Source organism: Aulonocara stuartgranti (genome assembly GCF_965226115.1).
Source record: "Aulonocara stuartgranti genome assembly, chromosome: 20".
Classification (NCBI taxonomy): Eukaryota; Metazoa; Chordata; class Actinopteri; order Cichliformes; family Cichlidae; genus Aulonocara; species Aulonocara stuartgranti.
This window is the reverse complement of record NC_138956.1, coordinates 9477016-9498800: the sequence shown is the minus strand read 5'-3', so window position 1 is coordinate 9498800 and position 21785 is coordinate 9477016. Positions and strand designations below refer to the sequence as shown.

The 21785-nt window shown below is 38.5% G+C and overlaps 1 protein-coding gene across 3 annotated transcripts in view; it reads right to left on the bottom strand.

Annotated features, from left to right (window-relative positions):
- Nucleotides 1-21785, bottom strand: part of nphp4 (nephronophthisis 4) — a 175332-nt gene that overhangs the window by 137797 nt on the left and 15750 nt on the right. For all 3 annotated transcript variants that reach the window (XM_082518730.1, XM_082518729.1, XM_082518728.1), the window contains exons 3-4: nucleotides 11645-11814; nucleotides 10847-10911 (exon numbers count right to left, since the gene is read on the bottom strand). In XM_082518730.1, the coding sequence (XP_082374856.1) occupies nucleotides 10847-10911; nucleotides 11645-11814 (235 nt within the window). The remainder of the gene's footprint in view (nucleotides 1-10846; nucleotides 10912-11644; nucleotides 11815-21785) is intronic.

Sequence of the window (21785 nt, the reverse complement as noted above, 5' to 3'; positions counted from 1 at the left end):
ACACAAAGCACAGATCATTTGGAAGGTGAGTCAAGTGGAGTTTGATGCGCTGCGTATGTTGGTTTCCTTCAAGCCTGGCAAAGCATTGCAATCTTTCTCTCTGACAGGGTTAATGACTGCACCTTCAACAGCATCAGTAACAATCAATACATGATGCTCCATTCACTTCAGTAGCTTGTTTCAAGACAATGGCATTGAGGAACCTAAAGGTAACACATAAGCAGTAGAATATGCATATTTTTGAAAGTGGTTGCTGGAAATCGCTGTGAAATCGATTGCTAAAGCTCCAGGCACACTGACCTAGAGGCTGGTCAGTGACCTGCAGTAATAACTGATCAACCCAGTTCCACCCCATCTGATCCTTGTCCTGTTTTTAATGCCCATATCTAACCTTTCATGTACGAGTGGTGACATATACCAGCAAATATATATATGTCTACAAATGGAAATAATGTTTTTTGTTTGTTTGGTTGTTTTAATGATAGTGGTCATGACTGGATATGACTGATATATAAATATAATATATAGTATATTTAAAGGGGCAAGATCTGGGTATTAGAATACAAACACAGAAAGTTTTGAAAAGCAGATGATTTACAGTCTTGTAGAACCGTAAAGTGTCAATAAACACTTAATCATATTTTACCAAATTAACAAATACTAAAAATTACCCTTATAGATATATTTTTTTATTTAGTTATTTACTTTTCCAAAATTATATAATCTTAATTTTAGTTTTCATCTTAGGCGACCAAAATGTTTTGTTCCTGGCTATTATTTTCATTTAGTTTTAATTAATTATCATAACCTTGTTGCTAACTCTTCACCCACCATGTCTTCAGCCTCAAACTATTCAGGAAAAATATAAAATTGAAAAATATATTTTTACATCACAAGTTGGATCCATAACAGAGTGCTACAGTGTTTTACAAACTCTCAGGGAATCCAGGGTTCAAGATGTGATTAAAATTTAATGGGCAGATCCAACTGAAGGCAGTTTAACTTTAACCTCTAACACAAATAGACTGTTTGACTTTGGTTTGCTATTGATGTTAAATTCTACCACTTTGCTTTGAAAAATAATAATTAAAAAAATTACCTTCTACGTTTTTTTTCTTTTCTTTTTTTTGATTTTGTAAATTCATCACAACAGTTAGAAAAGGCCAAACTACACTACAGTGTATGTTTCCTACATACAAGGTTAAAAATGCGCTCAGCCCTAACAGCACTGCAGTATGGTTAAAGATCTTTAATGCTTGCGAGTACTCACTCCGACAAGTAACCCCCCTGCAGTTGGGGTTTTATAGGATTACCTTTGTGTCATTTCGGATCTTCCACAGTATGAGCCCTGCCAAAATATTCTCTGCAACTCCTCCTATCCTATTTATGGATACCCTTTTGTCTGCTCTGTGGAAGGCACAATGTTGTGTTTGAAACTCTCATCAGATTTGTACATTTCCTTTTTCGCCTTGCACAGGAGTTGTGCAAACGATTAAAGACTGTTAATGGTATATGTTAATACAAATACAATGTCTGTGAATGTGCCCGCAAAAACTCAGTCTACTCTCTTCTTTAGACCAAAGCACCAGGCATCAAAATATGATGAGGCAGCACTGCAGTTATAAGAAAAACTACTCAAAATCCAGTAGTCTGGAAAAATTGCTGAATCTCAGCCACACAGAAGCAGTTTTTTCCCCTGTATGCATCAGAGTTTGGAAAATAAAAAGAACAAAGTTCACTGGTATAAAAATCTATCACAAACATGTATATTTAAGCTAAAAAAATTAAATTAAAAATAAAATAAAAAAATCAGCAAAACAAACAATGTTAGTTTTTCTCGTCCAACTGCACAGAATAATATTTTTATGAAAAGCTGTTGAAGTCCCAAAAAGGATGGACAGAACGTCCATTTCGGATGTAGACTGCTTTTCATTCATTTTCAGGGCAGCGCTAGTACCTTTATCGCTAAAGTCATTGAAAGGGGATTGAGAAGGAAAGAAGATGATGGAGTATATCACTGTGTTCCCCTCCCTGTCTATGACTCATCCCACACAAACCCTTTAACTCTCTCTACCAGTACAAAAAAAGTGCTTATGTCAAAATCCAACAAAAAAAGATGAAGTAGAAGAAGAAGAAAAGGGGTTTGGGGAAAATTCTAAGATTGTCGTACTGTGTCAACTGTTCTACAGACGTTTTTAGTGGCAACAGCAGCTCTCGCTAAAAGGGTGTTTCTTACCATGAACACACAGGAGGGAGGGAAAAGTAGGATGGGCAGAGAAAGGAAAAGGGAAAAGAAACACAGAACTTTCCTGACACAGATGGTGCCCAGGTGTCTGCAACTTTTTCATCTTTTATTTCGTGTTATTCATTATGCATCAAGCTTGGGTTTCAGTCAGATGCTGTGCATAGATTAGAAAACTACCCCAAAATTTCCTTACAGCAGAGTGTGGTACCGCAGAGTCAGTTGAGCAGCAACTTGGCAAGAGATGTGAAACCGAGAAACTGGAGAGCGGGAGGAGAACAAAAAAATGGCTCGGCATCAAACAGAGGTAGTGGTTTTGGGAGAAGGTTGTGTAGAAGAAGTAATAAAGATGAGAGCTTAGGCATTACTGAAAGTCAAGCACATACAGGGGCACTTGTTAGTTTAACATTTGCTGGCTTTATATTCATTTTTTGCAGTGAATCAAACTTACTACATTAAATACATAATTCATTATGTTAGGTTACAGAGTTTTTCAGTACAAGTTAAACTATGTCATTTTGATTGGAAGAGTGTAAGAAACATCAGATCAACTTTAGTCGTTTTGTTTTTTAAGATGCTCATTTGCTTCAACTGAATGATAAATAGGTACCGCAGCAGCTTGTGTCTACAAATCAGGCTTAACTGTACTGCATTCAGGTTCAGGGTGAATCAGAGATCACGGTGTGACAGCGACAGCCATATAATACTCAGCAGTGTGAAGCAGGCGTGTAATGAATGACATCACTCAACTGTGAGGTGAGCTATTAAGGTAACTACCAGCGGGAGGGAAAGATACTGTCGTCTGAGACATGATGAAGAGGGAAATATTGTACACAAGGGTGTAGAGACCACCTGTGAGATACAAAGGGATGAGTGAGAAGAGGATCAATCGCTTTTGGGACCTTGTTAATTCTCTTTAATAAGTGCAATGTTCTGGCTGTATTTACAAGACAAGGTACTAAATCATTACCAATATGATTATTAGGATTTACTATAATTAGCACATCTGAATCATATGGACTCCTGCAGGGAGGCGATACACTGGATAAAAATCTACAGAACTACTGGTTTATCTGTCGAAACCAATTCCTTTTATTTTGACTTTTTTAATTTGTTTTCTTTGATCAGAATTTAGAGTATACTCTAAATCAAGATCTAACAGTTTCCTAATGTGTGTGCATTAAATCATAATGACATTGGTGATATAGCTAATTACTCAGGACTATTTGGCAGAGCTGTTCAGCAGGAAATTTTTCAGTATTTTGGGGGGTAATTTGAGCTCCCAGACTATTAACTAAGTAAATAGATTCAAATCCAAGTCATCTGGCAAGTCCAAATTTCTCTCTCAAGCCTCACATCAAAGGTTCTATTAGCTACTTGTCCACTCACATTAAAAATTTTAAACATTTTATCTTAAAATGAATTCTAATAGGCCTGTGGCGATTCATCAAGTAAGTCAGATTACAAAAAACTGATGCAAATTCTTTGCTTTGCTGGCTCGTTTCAATCCACACAAGAATGTACGGCTCAGTGGTCACTCTCACGACCCGATCCAGAAACCCAGTTGGTTCTACGCATGAGAAAAAAATGTCTGTATTACCTTTACTGTATTATGTGCACTGTCGTTTTATTAAAAAAAATAAAACGTCATAATAACATATTTTTTAACTGTCAGGTGGCAGCATGGTGGCGCTGTGGTTAGCACTGTTGCCTCGCAGCAACTCCACATCTGCCCGGGGCGTTTCTGTGTGGAGCTTGCATGCTCTCCCTGTGTCTGCGTCTGGGTACTCCCACAGTCCAAAGGGGTTTAATTTATTGGTGATTCTAAATTGTTCATAGATGTGAATGTAAGTGTGAATGGTTGTCTGTCTCTCTGTGGGCCTGCAACAGACTGGCAGCCTGTCCAGGGTGTACCCTGCCTATGGCCCTATAATAGCTTAGATGGGCTCCTACCGTGCTGGTGCAAATAGGCACCAGCCTATCTAGAGGAAGTTGATCTAGCTGCGACCAGTGCTGTGTTTAATCAGTTACCAAGAGATATACAACAAGAAAAACCTCACCATGATGATGACTTCAACCTAGCTCAATTTGAGCCTCAAGGAGTTGCATCCGATAAAAAGCATTGTTTAAGTGCAAACTAAACATAGCAGTGACAAAAGCAAACACTTTTGTAGCATTTACAGCAATAACTCTGCTGAAAGCACTGAAAAACCTCCTTTTTGGCCACAGATAGGATTTTTAAGTGTGTAATTGACAAAATCTGTCATGACACAACCTTTCTATCCTCTTATGCTCAGACATACACAATAAATTAATGCATCATGGCTTCAAATAAGGCTATGCTAATGTGAACACAATGTACCATCTGTGTGTCCTCTCATCACATTAACAGGTCCCCAGAGCAGCTCTCGATCCTCATTTCAGTTTTTCTTCTCTCTGCGTCTTCCCCTTTTCTCCCAGTTGGTTGAGAGGAGAAGCTTAGATCAGGCCAATGAGCATACTGCCTCCCTTCATGCTTTTATCCTTTAAGACTTTCAAAAGCCCCACGGCAACTTCCTTCCTTTCATTTTTCCTCCTTTTCCCATTTCCTGCCTCTTGACCCTGACTCCAGCACTGGAAAATGGGGGGTTTTTGACTTCTTTGCTGCCACCATTTTCTCCTGTCTTAAGCTCTCTCCAATTCAAATTGTATAATGAAACTCAATACGGAAGGACAATTGTATGCCTTTTATATGAACTGTGTTTTATAGACTAGAGCAGTGTTTAACCATTGAAGCAAACTTTATCTTCTGCTGGAAGATGAAATATGTTTATCTAAGGTGTCATGTTTTTAGAGTCATGAAACACTTTTGTTTGTCTTCTTTTAATAAGGCCAGGCTGCACTAGTCTTTTTTTCCCAACATCTGACCTTATTTATCAGATAATTTACCCTGATGTTCATTTCAATTATATGACAAGAATTAGGTGTCTTTTATTTACTTTGCCAGTGTTTGTTCAGCAAAAAACAGAAGAAAATGAATAAAACAATTCTTAAAAAAGAATTACATTTCATCACATTATGACTGAGGTTCTTCACCCACAGGTGGCGCTGAAAGAGTGAAGTTAAAGCCAAAGTAGCTTGGGCTGGTGTGAAAATACTTTTGTCATATTAATCTTTTGCTTTGTCTACATCTTTGCTCCACTGGTTTTCTGATATAAAGGTCACCAAGCCTATGCCTAAAATTAGTAACAATTTAAGTGTATGTGGTCTAGTAAAAGAAAAATCTAAATGTCAAGACAATTCACATACACTTAAAGAATAAAAAAGATGCTTGCTTACCCAGTATCACGGGTTTCAAATAAGTCTACAGCATTTCAGAATAATAATTCTCCCCTCATTTTATCACTGAACACTGTAGGTGCTTCACATTTAAATAACCCAGTTTTGCAATCCCCATAGACTGAATACAGAAGATGGACAAAGCCCCATGTGGCATCTCATATTGGTTTGTGATCTCAGTTTTGAAGCCTGTATTTTAGCTTATCACTATCACAATACTTAGATCATACGGTAGAGGACATAGTTATGCTAGAGTTTTGCTAGAAATCCTGGTTAGTAAGATGCATCTATAGACTGTATAAGTGCATCGCCAGACATATCTTGTAATTGTTAATAGACATATAGTTAAAAAACAAGAATTTCACTCACCAAAAGTGGAGTACAGACTTTTTATAAGGTATACAAAAGTAACCACACACCAATTTACATTATTTGACAGTTATAATAAAAAGACAGACACAACAGACATAGTTGAAAGCACAAGTTCACTGACCAGAATTAGCTCAGCTGAAGCCCAGCAGAACACTATCGCTACAGCTGCCTGTGTTGCCATCCATTTTACTCAACCAGAGGCAGACAGTCAGTGGTTATATTGGCACTACGACCTGCCATACTAGGCATTCATTATCTTTATAAAATTATGTTGTTATAACAGACTGTGAAACTTTTAAATACATCCATTAACCTTTACTTTCTATATAAACATACACAGAACACAATTTACTGTATGTGTGGGGGGTAAAAGCTCACATTTACGTTTCAGTGGTTTTAGGTGACAGTTTTCAAATAACTGATATTCTTCACTTCAACTTAAAGTTTTCTAGAATCAAAAAAAAATTACATGTTGAATGGGTTTAGAAACTTTCAGCGCATCAGTCAGCGAGGCCTGTCAGTTTTAAATGCATTTCCCGCCTTGCTTTGTATGCCATAATCTCGTAATAAGTTATATTAAAGAAATGAATCCTCTTTAATTAACTCAAAGTAATAGTGTGTTGGTCAAGTAAAAGCATAGCGTGACCATAATGTCATTTGAATGTGGCTGTAGAAATCTGTCACAACCTTAAATCCCATTTCTTTTTCTCCTGTCCAAAAGCACATGAACTTGAATTTGCTGACATTTGGATTGATTGGGTCCATTTTCAAACGTACGCTTCACTCACTCTTTCCATTGATCTATCTTTATTTTTATGTAGAGAAGAACCCCATGAATGCATTTTCCCATGAAAAATTGCAAAAAGGAAACAAAAGTTGCTACTGATTCATTTTAAGGCTTTATATTGTGATTTAGCAGACAATTCTCAGTAGATTGTTTTGATAAAGGCTGCATTTTGCCCCGCAAACAGTGGAAAGAATGCTTGTCCGGCTGAGTGTGCCTACAAATAAAGCACAAGTGGTGGCCTCAAAAAAGAAAATTAGGTCTATTCAGGGCTCTAGAGTGCGACCAATTTGGTCGCAAATGCGACCAAATTTTTCAGTGGTGCGACTAAAAATAAATATTTGGTCGCACACTGTTCCGGTAAAAAAAAAAAATAAATCTCTGCAACTCTCCTTGTGGTCAACAACAGACACACATTATGCCCCTATCGTGGACTAAACCAATCAGAGATAGTCAGGGGCGGGACCTCTCTGATTGGCCGTGGTCCAGTTGAAAGTGCAGGTGGAAGAGAGAGCTTATAGCTTGAATAAAGCGATATCAATTCATTAACGGATTCCACACAAAGACCTAAACACAGAGCGGACCCGACACATCAGAATCAGCTTCGTCTTTCTCGGCTTTCTCACCCGACGGCCCGAACACGGACACGCTGTCGGAGCTTAGCGATTCTTCGGGTCCGCGCTGTGTTTAGGTCTTTTTGCGCTGATTCTGAGCTGCAGGTTTTGTCTCTCTCCAACCAAAATTCGCCGAGCCAGCAGCAAAAGAAGCAGCAAACTGCGCTTCACATTTGATCAATGTCGTCATGAATTCCCTCTGACTTTTGCTGTTTTGCTTCCACCACGATAAAAATCCCACTTCCTGCACAGCTCTCTCTCTCTCTCTCTGTACTTCAGGAACAGTTTCCCGTCTCAAATCTGTTTTCTGCATTATTCATTCGCTTATTACCCACCAGTCTACCGTTGTTTACAGCGCTTTTTCTTTTTCCACTTAAATGACCTCGGACAAGAAAGCCTAATTTCTGCTGTTCAATACTGAAGAAATATAAATTTCTTAAAATTATGCAAAATTGTAGAATATTGCAGAATATTTTTAAGGTTATCTGCTATAAAAAGCCAGACCAGGAAAATCTCCTTCATGTTTTCCTGTGTTTTATTCTCAGTTACTTTCACACAAAGGCATCTGCTGTGATTTTCACAATTCTGATGAAGTCTCATGTGTATCAGTACTGATAAATGATCAGAATTATAATATTTCTGACTGTCTGAGGCTAAATTGAATCAAATCAGGACTTTGAGAACCGTAATCGAATGGATTATAGAAATCAGTGATGATACCTAGCCCTAGTGAGCAGCCTAGGCCTGAGAGAAGTGGATGTAGCTGTGGGTAATAAGAAAAGATGAAAAGAACTATTGATAACTTTTTTGTTAAGTTAAGGCCTGATCTGTCTGAAATTCATAGCCAGTGCTCTGACATGGTGCCATCAATATTTGAATGCTGAAAAAGCACAATGTATCCAGAAAACACATTATATGCTGCAATAAATGCACTGCCCAAGTGTCCCCTCTCCCCACGGCCTTTCAGCAGCAGACAGCAGCAAACAGGTCGTCGGAGGAGGCCAAGATGATGATTAAGTTTAACATTTTTTACAATATTGAGCCATCTATATCCCCTCTAGGGAATGATTTCTCATTATAATTCTTCCACACCATAAGACATGAATGGCCACTATAAGAACGTGCTTAATTCACTTCTGCACAAAAATTTTTTAGACACTTATTTAAAAAATAAAATAAAATAATAAAACCACTCCTAAGTATTCCATGTCACCCAGCAGATAGGGACTGCGGGTCTCTGTCACAGTGGATGAAACTAAAAGTTATTAAAAGTTAAGAAAAAAAGCTTTGGACACAAAAGAGCTACAGCAAAAGCAGCAGCAACATGGCTCTTAAAAGAAAGAAGCAACTTTCGACTAAATAACAGGCTTATGTTTAATAATTCAGAGAGCATAACAGTCCGTTTGAGAGGAGGTTTTCTAATATTCATGTGACATGATAGCCAAGACAGGAACTCTGGCTCTCACTGGGCACCGTGTTATTCATACTGTGAGGCACGTCTGTTTTGTAATTCATAGCCTTGGCTTTAAGTCAAAGACAATTCTAGATCAACCCAGTGCTTTAGCAGAAAACCCAAGAATTATCCAAAACAACTCTAAATCTAAGGTAAACCAGATAACCAAAACTGTCAGCTTTTACCAGGGAGCAAAAACCTGCATTTTGTCTCAAAGGGGGAAAATGGCCTTTTAAAAAAAGCCATTGAGGTCATATAGTCAATAATCCACTGACCAAGTGCTACCTAGGAAAATATTTTCAAGGTGAAGAAGGTGTCTGCTTCAAATGTGTGGCTTAAGCAGGCTTTAGGGTCGGTACAACTGCTGGTGTCAGAAACCCCGTTACATCACACCTCTCTCCTCTCTAACATCAGGTAGGGGATGCCTCTGTCAGCCTATATAAATTTGCAAAATTGATGACTAGATCGTCTACGCTAAGAAATGCCCACTCCGGGAATCAGGTTATGTTAGACTTTCTCTTTGTCGATTTTAAAAAGGTTAGGGTTATAAAAATTATGTCATAATGTACCTACAATTTATTTAATCTGTCTCTTTTTCCATTAGCACTAAAACAGTTTTGAAGTGGAAACATTTCTCCCAGGGGAAAGGATCAAAAGTTGGCAAAAGCATCTTAAAACAGGACTTTCCAAGCCTGCCAGGAGTGGCTTCACCAGAAGGAAATCCTGGAGGCTGCCCTTCTTTTGCACAAAGGTGCAGCTGCAGCCTTCTGTGACCCATGGTCCCAGACTCACTTAAAGTCTTTGAGTGAGGATTCTACCATGTAACGCTTGATGTTATGTTAATAAAACAACTGTCAGCTTGAGCACTGTCCTTGAAAACGATTCAGGTCAATTACTCGATGTTACTGTAGATGGACCTCGGAGTTGTAATCTGTCAAAAATGACATGCTTAAAAAAACTGTATATATTTTTTTAATTATTATAACTCTACTGCCTCTGCTGTAAAGTGTTCCTCTCTTTCTAGCCCTTGTTCTTAGTTTGTTACACACACACCTTTGTGGCACTTAGATGTGATCGACCAAATGGAAAATATTTCTGAAAGTTTGCGTCATGATCACTATTTTTAAACAAGATTCAAGCGCTGAGAGGCCATAAAAAAATCTTTATCATCATTACAGTGTGACGTCTGGCTATCTGTCACTGCCTTTTCTCTCTTGAACACCCTCTTTCATGTAAGCTGACCAAAGTGCTATCTTTATGCGATGGTACCTGGTTAAAAAAAAAAGAAGTTTAAATACTAGTTGACAAATGACACATCTTTGCGTCACTTTACATGGCAGAGGGCCCACGCAATGCTTCCTGATGTCCCATCATCTCACTATAATTACTATATCTCTGATCTCTATTTCGCATTTGGCTGTCATTCTCTATTATACTGTTTATCAGCTGTAACTTTTTATTCTAGCACCAACTGCAAACAACTGTTTGATTTTCCCCACCAAAGACTTCTTTAGTCATCATTCAAGTTTTAGTATCTCTGTGTCAGTTTAGCGGACCTAAAATAACTTCTGCAACTATTTTATTTTGCTTCCCTGAATTTTGTAGCTCATAGTACAGAGCATTTAGTTTTGTGAGTTAGATTTATGCAGATTGACTCTGTACAAAGAAAAAACTGACAGAACAGGTCACCACTACAATAACGGTAACCTTTCCAAAGGTTACACCTGATGACATAATCCCTTCAGATAGTATGAGCAGCAAATGAATCACACGTATAACGCACTTTTTGAACAGCTCACATTTTTGTAATGTAGCAAAGTTCAAAACTGTTCAGCTCAAAACATTTGGTTGACAGCCGTTTCTCTAACCCAAACCCCAGCTAAAAATTAAGCGGGCGTCAAAGTTTTATGTCAAATACAGGTAGATTCGCTGGCCTGGAAGTAAATACTGCTAAAGACCACATGCACTGTGGTCCTAGCAGCTTTCATGCCAGAGTACTCTAGTGAAAAATACCTAAAGTGAATACACCTGATAAATAGATAGTATGAATAAAGTATTCTTACAGTCAACAGCGTCCTTTATTAGAGGGTGAAGCAAGGCTCTTGGTGATCCGTGATGTAGATTCAGCCTAGGACGTAAAATAACACCAACACCCATGACTTCACACGTAAAGAAAACTCCTATAGATCCCCACATAACAAAAACACACAGGCTACATATAATTCTACTACAGTGGAACCCAGACTTACGAATACCCCATTTAATGAAAAATTCAAGTTATGAAGGCACTTAACGGCAATATTTCTGCCTGTGTTACGGCAAAATGCCAGTGTAATGAAATCCGCTGGCTCTGATTGGCTGAGCCCAGAATGCCTACAATGCCTACAATGCCCACAATGCCTTCCGAATCATGTGACAACCCCCTTGGCTTTCGTAATTGCGCTTCGCTGTTCCACTTGAACGATGCATTGTTGTTGCAGTTAGCAATTAGCCTATCGTTCACTCAAAAGGCGCGATGGGTGCTTTGACTTACGAAAATTTTCGACTTACGAAAGACCCTCAGGAACGAATTAATTTCGTAAGTCAGGGTTCCACTGTACTTACCAACATAGCAAACCCTAGTTGATTTAAACACCTTACACACAATAGTAGGTCTACATGGAGTAAAAAGCCATATCTATATGTTACACATGAATACTGATCTAAAAATTTGAAAGACCAAGCAAACTAGGTGAACTCTAAGTCCCTGGATAATATTCTGGCAGAAACTCTTTCACTCTAAATACACCTGCTCTTTAATAATCTCTTCATGAGAAAGTTCATTAATCCTTCGGCAGAGGAATTAAGAATGGACTAATCACCTTCTCTCCCCATCAGCAGCTGGGGTGTCTGGCCTGTTGGTGAAAAGCTCCAGGACAGTAAAGCCTCGTCCCAGAGCCTGGTGAGAGCAGTCTGGTCTGGGTGATAATGACACCAACTCCAGAACCAACAGTGTGCTGGGTAAAGTCAAAGAGGTATGGACATACAGTACCTAGAAAAAGAAACACAAGGAGTAAAACAAGATCCGAAATTAAGCCAAAATGAAAATAACAGGACCAATGATTTGTGGAAACCTGGTTTTGCCTCCTCTTACGTGTTGGCCATCATCATCTTGCTTTGTTTAATAGTTTTTTTAACCTATGTGTGGCATCCAAGGTGTAAATTTCTATATAACACGGTACAAAGGCAGCAACCTGTCAATCACAGACATCTGGGATCTAAACTGTACTGCTTAAAGAAGACAACAAAACTTTCAAATCACTTAGCTGATGAAGAGTTGCATCTACAGGTGAAAGGTACCCCAACATCTTTCGTCCTCCTTATACTTCATGACTCAGCACATGGTTTTAAAGTAAATTACACTAAACACTGTATGCAAATTAGTGTTTACATTAACACTATATTAATAAACATTTGCTTTAAAAATGTATTTTACAAAATAACAGGTTACGAATATTAATGTAATAAGTGTAACAAGTAACAGAACAATGAGAACAATAACTAGGCAAGCAAGCAATTTTAATACATGTTTTTAGATGTATGTTCCATATTTAGCACAAATTGAAAGCATAATGCAGACAGTACTAAGCTCAAGAAGGTTTATATGACATATAGCCATTAAACTGTGTGCGTATGTTGAAAATCATTTCAGGGAAATGACCTATAAACAAGTACAGATGGTGTACAATCCCCTGGTACCTACTTCAGCTTGAAGCATCAAATGTTGCTGTCATTTGAGTTACTGCAGTACAAGGATAATCAAACTAGAAACAAAATACACATTTACTATTTGGACTACGAAACCAGGATCCCGGGGACACTGAGAATAAACAGCTAAAAACAAGAAACTGATTTACCACCTTACAAAAGTACACCATTAAAACAAATTGAAAGTTGCCATGACTACACAGAAATTCTACACATAGTTGTTCTGACTAGGATTTTTTAAAGGCACATGGCTTCCCTCTCCCCAGGTCATTAATTCATTTAAAAAACAGTGAAAAAAATACCATACCACATAAAACACACAGTGCAGAGATATTTAGTGTGCACCTGGTATGCATTCACTTCAGATCACTGTGAATGAAATCAATGTGGCTATTAATAGCCACTTCATATGGTAGGAAATAAAAGGTACATAAGTACAAAGAGAAAGAAACAAACAAACAAGCCAGCAAGCCCGAAACATGGTACACAGAATAAATACGTCAACATGCAATCAAGCTTCATTCTTGAATAATATTGACAGGAAAACAGCAACAGCTGTACGGGTTGCTCACAAGCATATTTCTTTGATTTATTTAATTGCTTTGTAATTGTAACAGATTGCTTGTCTTCGTTCCAATCACGATAGCATACATCTTGTTAGATGTTTTTCTTTATTTTAAAAAGACTTCAAATTTTCTACCATTTACCATCTTCGGATTCTTTGTGGTCACTCCAAGCACATCTGTGTCAGTCTCCATATTGCAGGTCTCTAAAAAGAATGAGCCAAACATCCTGACCAGAATACCTGATTGGCAAATCTAACATTCAAGAGGAGGGAATGTCCCCTGATAAAGAAACCATAGGATTATGCAGGTGAGGATGACCTTGGTTTTTTTTTTATTTAACTAGTTCAGAAGGGACAGTCATTCAAATTCGAAATAACAGCCTACCTACAGCAGAGCCACACTGATTTACATGCACAAAGGCCTGAATAAGATAAAGAGGCCCACAAATTCTCTCTGATCCATTCGTCCCTGAGCACAATAAAGCCTGTTGTTTTTCAAAACCATAGAGAAGAACATGACGGCATCAAAAGGAAAAAAAAAACAAAACGGTATAAGTAGACATGAGCTATCTTGAAATATAGAACCAATTTCTCCCAGCCTACTGAGGCAGACCCTGTTCATCTTTAGACCCAGCTATCAGCCACCACTGAGCCATTTATTCAAATTCAAAGCCTCTGAGGCATTCCTATTTCGGCCACATCGCTTTTATCTCTATGCACGGTGAGTTTAAATGACTTCTTTTCAAAATACAAACACTGGTGAATGGTGAATACAAATGTAAAACATGGGAAGTAAAGGTACTCGTATGGTTTGGTTTAGTTATTTGTCTGCTTGTATCTACACCCACTAGTCTTTGCCTCATCAACAAGGAAGCTGACACTTACAGAATAGTGTGGTTCACAAACTGGTGTCTCTGCTAAAAAAGAAACTCCCTGTTGGAAGAAATTCAACAATGACATATTTCCCTTTGTTCAAAGCCTAAACATAGAAGCTGAGAACTGTTGAGGAAATCATTTTGATCAACAAGCTTCCAATGAAGAATTTTAGAGAAACTTGTATTAAATTTTAAAATACTCAATCTGTTTTAATCCAAATCCTCCCTTATTCTCAGAAATGATGGTGTACATTTCCTCACTGAGCATTTACTCTGTTTGCTGAGCTGGAATTCAGACAGATATTTTAGCAACAACAAACACTGGCTGAGCTGAGAAAGTAAAAATATCCCACATCCCTAGATGCATGTCATTCAGTATTCATGGACTGAAAACTTTACTTTCACTCAGTTTATTTATTTCCAACCTTAACTCCCAAATCAAAGCCTCATTTTTGAACGAACTTCTTTTGAACCTATCCCCAAGTTGTATAACAAGACATTTCGGGTTTTTTTTTTGGGGGGGGGGCATATTCTATCATGTTCACCCAAGTTCCCTCCCACCGTGATACTGTAGGATCTGCATTGCGGTTAAAGACGCAGTCCCCAGTCTAAAAGCAATCCAAATATGGACATTGTTCATGATGAATTTCCAGTTCAAGCTTGAATTCCTTTTTCATACGCTCCAATGCTTTGATACAACTCCAAATTGATTTCAGTCCAGTCTCTGGAACAAAAAAAAAATCCCACTTCATGTCCCCATAGAGCAAATAGCTCCCATATTCAATTTGCAATTATTCAGATTTACAGACGAAATGTAGTCAGAGCTAAAAAGAACAGCCGTGACTGAACATTTTGAAACAGACAAGCTCAACTAAAGATAAAATAATAACAAGTGTTCTGACTGATACTGCTGTAGCTATACTGAGTCTTATTTAGGTCATTTTCTAGTACAAATTCACAGGTGGAGCGTTCTTCGCTCGTCTGTGTTGTTAAGATCCTGCCTCTATTATCACTTGCTTACAGGAGATACGTTTACCATCAATAATCAATAATAATATAACAATTACTCTTCATACAATAACGGTGTGATAGTTAGTACTGTCTCCTAATAGTTCTAATAGTTCCTAATAAGTTCTCCCCAGATACTCTGCCTTCCTCACACAGCTCAAAGACATCCATGTTAGGTTAACTGGTAATTTTAAATGGCCCTTGAGACTGTATGGTTATCGGTCTCTGTACATTAGCCGAGCAACAGATTGGCAAACTGTCCACAATTTACCCTGCCTCCTGCCCCAAGACAGCTCCGCAACCATGTATTGCATAATAATAGTGATGGCTGGATGGACTGTTTCTGAACAGAGCCAAAGTCCAAACACTGTATAAAATGTATATAAAAACAAAAGACAAAGACTTGAAAATCTTATAAACCCAAATTTTATTTACAGTAGAACATAGAAAACATATCAAGTGTTTGAACTGAGAAAATGTATGATTTTAAGAAAAATATTAGCTTGTTTTGAATGGCAAGCTCAGGCAAGATCAGTAGCACATTTGGGCATATCTGGAAAGGCATCATCAATGCTGAGGGATTTATACAGCATGTGCTCCCATCCAGACAAAATATTTTTCAGGTAAAGTGTTGTATATTTCAGCAAGAGAATACTAAACCACATAACCACTGCATGTATTATATATGAGCACGCTGCTATCGTAGCAGTCTGGGGGTTGAACCGGTCTTCGTGCAGTCTTGACACTGCCAGCAGAAAAAAATGTGTCACAATATGAAACAAAACATACGACAAAGCGTTTAAACTCAACCTTCTGTCCATCACTTTGAATAAAAACACAGCCATCTCTGTCAGGGTGGGCCAAATAGTGACTTGTTTTTCCACAGAAGCTCACTTGCTCCTTTACTCCTTACAAAGGTAGCAGTGGCAAATACCAATAGAACTTGGACAAGTATACCGAGCAACCAATCGGCCAGTTGTACTGGAGGCTATGGCCTTTACTTTATCAAAACTTAAAAAGGACAAATTTGAACTCTGTATGTTCAGCCCCATATATGGATATATATGTGTATTATGTTCCAACCAGCAATTACACTGCCACATCTCTAAGTTTGTACTATCTACCATCCAACATAATAGCAGTTCTTTCCCCACAACTTTCACTTCAAGGCAGTGTTGTAAGATCTTGCTCACAACGCCATGGGAACACTGGGAGATGTCATTGAAAAAACAGCTTGCATCGGCAGCAACGCCAGGCGCAGCATATGTCGGCTCTAATGAGAGGTTATACTCTGCGGCAACCGTCAACAGAGCAGTAATCGATTCTCACAGGGGTAAATATTCAATGCCCATAACTTGAGTAAAGAGGGAAGAACAGAAACGGGATGACATTAAAACATCATCAGCGCAGAGGCATGTGGCTGGAAGTCACTGTCACTGCTAACAACAAGCTTGTCTGCAGCTTCTGGGGAGGTTTTCTGGGACCTCTTTGTGGGTGAAAGAGAAGAGGCAAATGAAACCATGAAAGACTGATGATGTGAGATTTAAGGCTATAGAAGAAAACACAGAACAAGCAACATGAATTGCTATATTATGGGATATGTTTATATTTAAAGAAGCTGAATAGGCACTAGTGACACATTTATGATCCTGTCTTTGCATTGTCAGAGTATAAAAGCTAAAGCTAATTCTTCTTGCCCCCCTGAGGTGGTCATTCAACTGTTCTACTGAGGCAAGCACTAAGAGGAATTCCATGGGCAATGGACAAAAGAAAAAGGCTACAAATGAGCATTGGTTTTGCAAACAGAGGTCCAGAGCAACTGGAGTATAATTGACATCGACCTGTTGTTCAACCATTGGAGGCTTCCCAAAAGAAAAGCAAACAGGGCATTTCCATTTAGCCCACACATTGGCTAGGAGCCTGGGAACAAAAGTGTAAGCTACCTGGGATTTAGCTAACCAGCCAGTTCCCTATGTCTGCATGCCTGTGTTATTCACATGTAATGCATGTACCTGTAGGTAGCTAAGCTGACTAAAAGTCATTGTTATAGCTAAAACACAATAAAAACAAAGTACAATGAATCACAACTAGGCAATGCAGTAAGCTAGCACACATATACATTTAACCCTAAACTCTAGATGTACAAGTAGATGTGCTGTATACCATGTGCTATTACCCTTGGACTTTCCCTGTTGAACTCAAAGTCATACAACTCAGCTCATGAAGATTTATGAAGTTAAGCAAGCACATGTGCTCAGGGAGATTCTTAGCTGTAGTGCTTTGATACAAGTTTTGGCAGCATAGCCAACGCCTTGAGGTAGAGGGAAGAGAGGGAGCGGGAGAAAGAGAGCGCAAAAGCAAGAGAAACGCAGCACATCATTTTACAGGCACAGAACCAGCGGGTGTAAGCATCACAAATCCTCTTGGTATGAAATTCTATAACTGTCGCTAGCATAGGAGAGATGAGAGATGGTGGTGCGGATGATAGAGAGGCAGAGAAAATGACAGTGTTAGAAGCTTCGGGTTTCCTTATGGCCAGTAATAAATGTCACTGATCGTTTCTGGGCTGGTAAGACTGGTATGTATATGTGTGACAGACAAAAAACACTTTCAACAAGAGGTCCTCACAGGTCCAAAGTCTGTTGAGTATCAACAGGACAGATATGTCAGCCATCATTCTTCCTTGTCAGAAAACGATCATCTATGTGAAGCACACTGGGCTCCAGCACAGAAATGATCTTAATCATGTTATGAAAAACGATCACCGAATCCAGCTGCAGTGGTTTTTGTTCCTGGATAAATGTGGAATTGAATAAATGACTAGCACTTATACTCTTACCTTTGCCAAAATAAGCTTTTGAAAATTTACATAGTTCTTAAAGAGTTTATTAAATCATCACCCAATGTAAGGTTTATATCAATATTGGTAATTAACTAAATCATCTGTGGAGTTTGCATGTTCTCCCTGTGTTTGCGTGGGGTTTTTTCAGGCACACATGCTTCCTCCCACATTCCAAAGGCATGCAGTTAGTAGGGATAGGTTAATTGGTAACTCTAAATTACCCATAGGTTTGAATGTGGGTGCCAATGGTTGCTTTCTCTATGTGTTAGCCCTGCGACAGACTGGCAACCTGTCCAGGGCATACCCTGCCTCTCGCCCTAAGAAACTAGGATAGGCTCCAGGCACCCCACAACCCTGACAAGGATAAGCGGAAGAGAATGGATGGAGTCTGTTATGTCTGTAATGTTTAATCCAACAGTAGGTGCGAGCTCTTTAATCAAAATGACATTTTTATCCATGAATTCTTAGTTTTAAACAAGGTTTTGATAGATTTTGTTAAATATTTGTGCCTTACTGTTTTCATGACAGGCGGCCTAATAAATTTGTTATGTTCTATTCTTTATAAAGAAAAGTTCTTTTTGGAACACTGAAGACAGAGGATGCAGCAAGCGAGAGCCTAAAGCTGGAGCTGATGAGAAAATGTGTTTTTTTTTCTATCACTTCGGCGATGGGTTTAAGTGAAGGGGGGGCCGGCTTGGATTGCATTCACAGTGGTAATAAATGCTGCATCCCAGGAGATGTGTAATGTGGCTGAAGTTGTTTAAAAAAAGAGGTTTGATATGTTATAAGGACAAAAAAGAGAGGGAAAAAAAACAAGTGAAGGACAGGCAAAAGCCGAGCTATCAGGCAAAGAGGACTGCAGCAATTACTGGAGAAATAGCCCAATTATGTGGAATCCCTCTGAGGAATGAGGTGACAGTGATGTGATTTCTATCCAGCAAGAACTTTCACAGGGCAGTAATTCTCAGTGTTCAAAAATCTTAGGCTATTTTACTACAGAAAACTTTAACAGCTAGTGAAATCACTTAAAATATAAGTAGACTAAATAAGAACTACATTTACTTTCTGTCCACTGAAAGTAAATGTAAATACTTTTGTTGATATGAATGTGTGGGGATGATCAAAATGTAGAATTTTATTGTTTTCTTCAAACAGCTTCTGATTTAAATCAGAATTTATTCATTATAAATTCACTATCAGGAATTGTCAATAAGGAATGCTAGAATAATAAACCATTCACGTTTGAGAAAAGTGTCTGGTGATAGGTTTCTTATTTTTAGTTTTATTTAGTAAAATTTAAAGTGATGAAATCCTTTCAAAATGACATCCAACGAGAACAAAATGTGAAAGTAAAATATATTGTATGTGAAGTCTTCTGGTAATAGAATGTCTATTGTGCTATGTTGTCTATGTCTACCATCTTGCAGCACTAAATCACATACACATAACTGTAACCAATCACATTATTCAAATGGTGAATGAAATATCAAGAAATGTTGAAGTTTTGGCCTGGATTTCTGGATATGTTTCTTACACTACTGTGAAAAAGTCTTAAACCACCCCTCAGTTCTGTTGTTAAGAAAGTGGGAAATAGTTGCAGCAATTCATTGAAATGTGCAACCATAAATGGTGGAGCTTGAATGGCAATATTTGGTATGACCACCTTTATTCTCGAACACAGCCTGAACTCTCCTAGGCCAGTTTTCTCATGATTCCTCATGATCAGCACAACATTCACAATCATTTTCTGACTTCAACTACTTCGGTTTGTCTGCCTCTGTTTGCAGCTTTGTCTCAAACTCCGACAAAATTCTACAACATCCCAGCTTCGCCAGCAACAGATCTCAGCACTCGCTCTAAGTCTTAGCTTGTCACCCAGGTTTTGGTCTCCTGACATTTTGTAAATCCTGTCTGAAATGCCTCGCAAACAAACTGTGGGCACTGTCTGAATCCTGGAAATGCATCACAATACAGAAGGAATGCAGGAAATATAAAACAATGAAAGAAAATAGAGGAAGTCTGCCAGACTTCAGATACAAATAGGTAAAGATTGAATTGACATGTCTAAGCCTGAAACAACAAAGTATGAGACAGACAGATTCTCTTTCTTTTCTTCTGTCTGAACACACACACAGAGGCAGTGCAGACCCCGGGGAGCGCTGATAGCCGAATTATAGGGACGAGCTCTGTGTGTATGTGTGTTTGTCTGTGGAGGGAAAAGAGGGAGTGACAGAAAGAGAAATGAGATAGGGATGGAGAAAGAACAGTCAAGTAAGAATCAAGTCAATACACAGCACACACAGTAGAAAGCAGCCACACACACACACACACCTAAAACCTCCTCAAGGCTCTCATCTCTCCCTACTGTCACCTCGGCAGTAGTTCTTGCGGCCCTTGAAATCCCACGATCACACATACACACACCCACAGTATATAGCTGCATATTACTGGGTGTGCCACTCTACTGTGTAAAGCTGTTAAGCAGCAGCTGCTCCGCTAGATGTTTGGTCCCCTTGGAGCTGAAATATTGATCAGTTCTCAGGCAAGGCAGAGCAGCCTGTGCCCCCACCGTCCCCATGTATAATTGAAGTGTATATCTTTTAGTGTGGAATGCCAGTCGGGAGAAGGAATTAAGCACAGAGGTAAGCTGAAGGACTGTCTATGCTGCCATGGCAGCTTCTTTATCCATCAATCATATAGCTTTTCAGACAGAGGGTTTTCATTAGCCTTCTACTTTGACTTGAGAAGGTGCCATACCCTATAAAAAGCAAACAAAGAAGGGAAGACAGGACATAGCAAGACCCACATATGTGTTGTACAGCTAGTCATTATCTGAGCTCTCTTTTGAGTCATTCTGGGGAAGCAAACATTCTTAAAAGGAATTCATTTCAATATATAGCAGATGTAGTTATATTTCCATCAACAAAGAGAAAGAACCAAGAATGCAACTCAACTCATCAACACTTTGACTTAATATAGTCGCTCTCAAGCACATCCTTAACAAAACAAAAAAAAAACAACCCAAAAAAGCAGAATTGGCTTTAAAAATCAATTCAAAGTGATACTATTTTCCCCAAACATTCCTGTGCACTGTAGATAGCGCATAGTAGAGCTATTTTAAGCTACTCTCTTGCCACAAGGGGTCACCACAGGAGGTAGCTCCGGACATCCTTCTTCAAGCAACCCAACATGGGATACATGTCTCCAGCTGGAATGGAACCAGCAACCTTTCACTTACCAAGTGAATGTGTTAACCATTGTAAGCATCTACTGATATTCTTTTTTTTAAATATCAAAAGACAGAAATTAGAAACACTGAACTCCTAGAACAGCCAGCTTCTTGTCTTTGAAAAATGGCAGTATCTGTCCTAAAGAAATTATTAAAGAAGTTAAAAACACAATAACACAGTAATAAAGCTGTTTATAATATAAACTGATTGAAGTGCCTTTAATGGTGCAGTCAAAAGGTGATGTATAAATGTCTTGCAACCAACTTCTCAGTTTAATACCTATGTGTAGTCGACTGAATATTCAAAACCACTGAAGCAATAGCAAAATATCTATCAAGGAAAAAGTTTTTCATTACTTCTTTAGGCCATCTACATGCCAGCAGCAGACCTCTAAACTCAATAAAACCTCTCTGGTTAGGGCAGTTGCATAAAAATACAAGATGACGAGCTCATGGGCTTTAAGTGAATGCCAAGCATAGAAAATAAAGGTGATAATTGCACCATTAAAGCAGACACCACCCACACATTTACTTTCTCATTTATTAATTGAAAAGGTTCATTAAATAAAGTATAGCCTTGCCAAATTGTTTAAAAAAAAAAAACCAAACAACAACAAAAAACCAAGTAGTGTGTCCACAATGTTTTCTAAATGCATGTGATAATGACTTTGGGTAAATTTTCAGCTATGTGCCTTTAGCATAAGAGCAATGGCATTGTCCGTCTGAACTTCAGGTT